Raw genomic sequence first — 6,921 nt, 5'->3', positions numbered from 1 at the left:
AACATGTTAGGTCCCTCCATAAATTCATTTTAGCAAAGAGTAATAATATGTGCACTAAAATATTACACCAACTGACGTGGTCATTTTTGTTTTTTTTTTTGATAAATCAGGAAAGATTCATTACTTCAACCAACAAACTAACTGACGTGGTAATTTTATTAGACCAATCAAATTATTATTTTAAAGAATAATAGCACGTCAATTAATGTAATGTTTTGATACATAATTTTAGTACACATATAACTACCGTTTAAGGTCCCACTCATAGTATAGTCAAAAGACGTTAGCATAATAAGTACTATTAATAATATTAGGGCCGTCCCATAAATTCACCATTATCAATTTGGAACTTATTTTTATGATTGCAGTAAAAAAAAACCAGTTTCTAGGTGCTCAGGTCACCTTCCTTAATTATTTTTTTTTCTCTTAAATAGTAATTAAATCATTTAGAGAGATATCCATCTGAAAAAGCTTGTCAAACTTAACCATTAGCAACATCCATTAATCGTTTAAAAAAGTAGCAAACAAAAAAAGAGTTGTTTCCATAAAATTAAACAAAAAGAACTATAAGTGTATTTCATAAAACAATTTTTAAAAGATAAGTTACGAAAACAGAAAATTTTGATATAAATTAAAAATAAAAAACTGTTTTCTCTGTATTTTTTTTTAAATTTGTCTTTTTTTTTTAATTAATTACTTTCTCTCCTCATTTTATTCTCTCACCTTATTTTTTTCTTTTACCACTTTATCTCTTGCCACCTGAAAAATAAATATAAAAATAAAAAATTAATTAGTTACAATTATAGCATTAATTTTTTTTGGTCGGGCTACCTATAACTTTAAGTGGGCACCAATAAATAATAATAGTTTAAGCCCCACACAATATAGTCAAGGATTTTCGAACATTTTCCAACTAACTATAAATATACTCATTTATATATATTGTCATATGACTCGTATATATATATCCCAAAACCATCACTCTTAAGTGTATTGCCAGCTCCATACACCATTTTTAAATGAGCATTGTCATGACAGGAAGACAACTAATACAAATATATTTTACCCATACCAAAATTATATTGTGGTGGGTGATGGATGGTGTTATTTTTTGTTCAACACCAGCTCCAATATCAAACAAATATCTCTAAAATGTTGATGTTGGGGTCCAACTTTATGGTTGCAATACGTTGGATAGCCTAAACTGTTATACTGTGTATTTTAAATAGTGCTAGACTCGATAAACGAGTCATTTGACCATAAACGTGTAACTAAAGGTGATTAACGGTTTTAGGGTTAGATATGTTAATGAAATAGTTATTTCTTTTGACCAAAATAATTAATCTTAAACTGTTAATCTTGTTTAGTTACACGTTTATGGCCAAATGACTCGTTTAGTGAGTCTAACACTATTTAAAATACACAGTATAACAGTCTTAGTTATCCAGTGCGTTACAATGGTCGTCAAAAGCAAGACATGGTGAGTTTTTGACATTACGACTTAAGAAGATGAAACTCAAGGGTAGAAGTACTTGAAAGTGTCAAAGACAAAATATAAGGGAGTGTTTGGTACAAGAGTTTCATTTAGTGGGCTTTAGTTGAGAGGAGTTGAGATTAAGGGGGTGTTTGGTGCAATGGTAAGGAATAAATAGGCGGGAATGTGTAGTGAAGGCCATGTTTGGTTTAACTTTTTTAGGTGAGCACGTGTAATTTTTTTGTGGTCCCACACGGCTTGTAAAGGAAAATATCAAGTCATTTGAAATGTTGAGTTTAATATTACCCTTTTCGTAAGCCCTTCTACAAATTCCCAAGCCACTCAACTCTTAAAACAAGCGCCTCTAAGAGAATTTCAAATTCAAGTATTTAAAGAATTTATTGAGATTACCCTAAAAAAAACATTAAAAATAGGACTCACTTAAACATTAAGCTTCAACTAAAAATCATATCAAACATAGATTTGATTTCACATTCCCATTCTAAAAAATCCAAACACCCATATAATTTATGTTATTTAAATATCGTAACTACAAATTTTTTATGACTATTTAGTCACAACATAAATTTTTAGTAACTAAATGTTATTTTTAGCCACAATAAAAAATTGATTGTGACAAAAAAATAATATTAAAATTATAATTAATATAATTTTAGTCACAACTTATTATATAATGATAAATTTATTATGACTAAAACATATTTAGTCACCGTTTTTTAGTGTGAAAATAATATGGGTGTGATGATGTTCTTTTAGTTACAAATTTTGTTGCATTATACCTATAAGCAATGACAGAGTTATGGGAAATTGGGTGACCATGACCCTAACTTTTTTCTTTTCTACATTTTTGTACAATATACTTTTGACAAAAATTATTACAAATACATGTAAAAATGTATACTGACCCTTCTAAAATTAAAGAAAAAGTTATACATTTATATATTTTGTATAAGGTTTTTTTGAGCTGCGATTCCCATATTTTATACTTTGTAGCACTTAGATCCAAAAAATTAATTTTGTCCCAATATTTTCAAATCGTATCATTTAAGTCCCTAAATGCTATTTTTGTTTTTTTTTTTTATTGAAAATACATAAATAAATAGTAAATCATTTTTAAAACATTAAAATATTTAATTTATAATAATAACAAACATCACGTCTCTTTCTATATTTTATAGTCCTGTTACACAATGTAATTTCTAATTTAAGTACGTTATCCATTTTGAGTGCACTGGAAAAATATTGTGTCGTTATCATGATATGAAATATGTACAACATTATCATGTAAACTATATACACATATTACGAGTGTATATATTAATCAATGCATGGATTACTATTGCTATCAATTCAATTCCTTCACATTTTGACGTCTCTTTCTAATTATTGTATCATGCCACATATATTAAATGCATCATAACATGTGATGCATGTATATTATATAAATGTTGGATTATATATAATGAAGCACACCACTTTTTAAAAATGGGGAAATGATTTCATTTTTTTTTACGTTGTGGATCAATCGTTTGGTGGATTAGTTAAAAATTTGAGTTACGGAATGTCAAGAAAAGATAACATTTGGTGTTTTCGCTATTAAAAAAAGTTTTGATATTTAAGTGCTAGTAAAGTAAGAATTTAGTAATTTTAGCCATAAAACTACACCATTTTTATTTAAATCGAAAAAAAATCTAAAAGTAAATGTTAATAATGATCTGTTCATGCCAATATATTTCTCTTTACTTCTTTCAAAGTCGACAATGCTTAAATTTGTAAAATTTAAATATATATCTCTGACCAAATTAATTATATTGGACATAAGATTAAACTGAAAGATAAGCAAAGATTATAATAATTAAAGAAATTATTTCTTTTTGGTTTAATATATCTTGGAAAACAAAAACAAACATACTGAAAAGTAAAACTCTTACAAAAACCTTTAATTAATTAATAGAAAATAAGTAACTAGTCTGTAATAACTAATAAATAAAACTCTCACATAATAATAACTCTCATGATAACTTTCAAACTTAATAGAAATAAAACTCTCATCATGATGAGCAGATATTGCCCTAGCTAGCTACTCGATATCATAGAACCTCTATCACTTTCTTATTTCAAGGGGAAGGAACAACGCCAGAGCCACCACCAATGCCACTGCCACTGCCGAGTCCTCCAAGTCCGCCATTGCCACCAAGTCCAATGCCACCACCAATGCCGCCACCTAAGCCATTTCCACCTCCGCCAATGACGCCACCGATGCCGCTGAATGGCATGCCGTTGTTGCCAACGCCGGAGTATCCACCGATGCCGCCGTAGGAGAGGAAGTTCTTCTGGTCGCTAAGCCCTACGTTCGCTGCCACAGGCACAGGCACAGGCACAGGGACGTTTCTGGCTGTAGCTTGAAGCAGCACAGTCAGAGCAAGAACCAACACAATGCAGTACTTCGAAGAAGCCATTTGTATTTCTGTAGCTAAACAAATCAAGTTCTCTATTATTCTCTTTGTGAGTAGTTTGTTTGTATGATGATGATGATGATCACTTGGAGGAGTAGTACTGCATGGTCGTTCGATCGATGGCTTTTTATAGCCAAAAAGAGTGATTGGGTTACGGTTGTTTGTGAGTAGTAAATGTAGGGTTAAATGAGCGATCCACCAGGCCGATTTTTGCTTCTTCAATAAAGTTTTCACAAAGTTGGATAGAGTATTATTTATCATTATTGGTAGCCTATTCCGTGTAATATTATTTGTCATTATTGGTTGGGAAGTTTTCTAATTTTTGTAATTTGGTACTTGAAAAAATTATAATCAATTTTTTTTATATGATGATGTATAATGTACTTATTTAGGATCTTTCACCAGTTTTAAAAAAATTCTGAATAATTTACGCTGTCGAAAACAAGTTACAAAATAAATTATTTCATTCACGTATAAACAGGCTTCAAAATAATCTCATTCATGTTTTCGATACTGTAAATTATTTGGAATTTCACAAAAAATTATAAGAGATTATAAATAACTATAATGTACACCATCATATAAAGAAAATTAGATTGTAACCTATTCATGTGCCAAATACACGAAAACAAGCTGTTTTATTGAAGCTTGTTTTAAACGCTTGTGAAACAAATTGTTTTGAAGTCTTTTTTCAACACCGTAAATTATTCGGAATTTCCTAAAACTAGTAGAATGTCTATCATAACTACAGTATACACTGTCATATAAAAAAATTAAGTTATAATTTCTTTACTTACTAAAAATAGAAACATCCCTATTGGTGGGGACAAAAGCTATATCCCTACTATATAATTTTCCTATAAATATATATATATATATATTTAGGGAGCTTCTGCGAAACCTGAGACTTTTCTCAGGTTGGAAAAGTCAAAGAAGGGAGGGAAAAAAAATTAATTTTTTTTTATTTATATATTCAGTTTTTTTTCTTTCTTTTCTTTCTCTTTCCCCGACTGCCCTCTCTTTCTTCTCTTTCTCTTCTCTCCACGGCAACAACCACCACCACTAAGACCCAACCTCCGGCAACCACCACTATTGGCATGTGGCGACTCATTGGATTCGCCTTGCTCCGGCGACCTCAACCACCAAGCGGCACCGCCCATCTCGCTGTAAGTTGTTCGGAATAGTCTGTCAAAGTTTTGGTCCGTCAACTTTGACTGTGTTTTCCGGCCAACTCCGACCACCACTCGGCAAGTGGTTGGTACCTTTGGAACCAGCATGAAGAGAGGAACAAAACCCACTAAACCATTCCAGTCAACTCGCCATTTTTCTCCGGCGAGATTTTGGGTATCTTCGCCCTTTTGGAAGCATTTTTCGGTGACACCGGAGGTCATTTGGGCGAAGGAGCTGTACTCCCGTGATGTACTACTCGAGAGGATCGTTTTGATATATGCCATTCATATATTCGTCGACGTTCCCGGTACCGCTATCAACTGCTAGTGTGCACCGCTTGGGTGAGGTTTCGGAACTTGAATTTTTAAATATGGTCTTATTATATGTCGTTGGACACGATTTTGAATAAGGAATTCAATAATGTTAATCGTTTGCTCATTTGATGCTCGTAGGAAAATCGTGATATATAGATCCAATTTAATTCACTCTAGGATAATCGTTAAGCTTGGGAGTGTCGCTTGGGGCTCGGACTGAAAATTCTTAAGAGGTAGGGACTCAACTTGACTATTGGACTTGTTGTACTCTTATTGAAGTGCATTAACATATTCCAATTTTGATATTGATAAAATGTTTGAAAAATGGAAAAACTTAATCTGCATGTTTTCTGTTCTGTTCTGAGGGCACTGAGTGCCAAATATATTATTTTGTTAACTTAATTATGCAGGTTATGATTTTTGGGTTTTATACAAATGCAGTTGTTATGCTGCCCAATTTTCTAAAATAAAAAGGGAATATGTTTCTTTCTTTTCATGTTTACCTGCATTTGGTTATATCGATGAGAGCCATAGTGATCATGATTTGTGCATGTTGTTGTTTTACGACCTAGTCTCTGTGTCATCATAGGTAGATCAGGTGTCCACTCACCTGTAGGTGTAAAGACCTAGCATCTGTATACAGGAAGTGTTCTGAGCCTCCCCATTGTGGTGGTTATCAGGTCCGGCTACCCGGTTTAGGATGTCGGATTTTCTATGGTGGGTAACGGGAACTAGGGGTCTAGTGCTCTTATGATTATTTATGGTTTCTCTCTATTTTGGTGTATACATGATGATGTATGTTTTGTTTTAAAAAGCTAACCATGCAGGGGTTTTTATTGAACTTGTGAGTCCTATGTTATTAGTTGCTTTCCTACTGGGCTTTATAAGCTCACCCCCTATATCTCTCCCATTCCAGGATCCTAGTGACGCAAAATTGTGGATAAGGTGAATTATCGCTGAAGCTAATGTGTTTAGCGCCCTAATCCTATCTTTTGAACATTATGTATTTAATTTGGAACCTATCGGTCTGTTTATCTAAGTTAGCTATGTAATAGTTAGAAATGAAGAATGGTGGATGCTAAGTATTATTTTGGTGTTTTATGACTTATTAAATTTAACTGTTTGGTGACTATATAACTGTGGGGATATTATTGTTCTATGTATTAAGATAAACGATCATACTTTTATCCGTAATATTTTCATATATAATTATAGGAGTTAATCCGTTGTCTTGACTTATATAATTATAGTAATATTTAAAATAAATTAAAAGATCATTTATAAAGACTATTTTCTACCAAGGGTCAAAGTTTGACTTTTGACCACCTAAGTTATGGATATTACAACTCTGCCACAGCCTAGGGCTCGGGTTGTGATAGCTTCTATGGTAGATGTATTTTTATTTTTGGCACATGAAGAAATTATAACTAAATATTTTTATATGACAGTATACATAATAGTTATACTAGGCATCCCACTTATTTTC

The 6,921-nt window shown here is 32.0% G+C and overlaps 1 protein-coding gene and 1 long non-coding RNA gene across 2 annotated transcripts; one reads left to right on the top strand and one right to left on the bottom strand.

Annotated features, from left to right (window-relative positions):
* Window positions 1-3,420: 3,420 nt before the first annotated feature.
* Window positions 3,421-4,060, bottom strand: LOC133794318 (glycine-rich protein 5-like). Its single transcript, XM_062231895.1, has one exon. It carries the CDS (start codon window positions 3,952-3,954, stop codon window positions 3,613-3,615), a length of 342 nt encoding a protein of 113 aa, XP_062087879.1. The 5' UTR covers window positions 3,955-4,060; the 3' UTR covers window positions 3,421-3,612.
* Window positions 4,061-4,885: 825 nt separating this feature from the next.
* On the top strand, window positions 4,886-6,624 carry LOC133793680 (uncharacterized). Its single transcript, XR_009875090.1, has 3 exons — window positions 4,886-5,462; window positions 5,574-5,668; window positions 6,352-6,624. It is a non-coding gene; the product is annotated as an uncharacterized LOC133793680 (long non-coding RNA).
* Window positions 6,625-6,921: the final 297 nt, after the last annotated feature.

Source organism: Humulus lupulus, chromosome 1 (genome assembly GCF_963169125.1).
Source record: "Humulus lupulus chromosome 1, drHumLupu1.1, whole genome shotgun sequence".
Classification (NCBI taxonomy): Eukaryota; Viridiplantae; Streptophyta; class Magnoliopsida; order Rosales; family Cannabaceae; genus Humulus; species Humulus lupulus.
The sequence above is the reverse complement of the archived record's forward strand: the minus strand, read 5'-3'. Positions and strand labels throughout refer to the sequence as shown.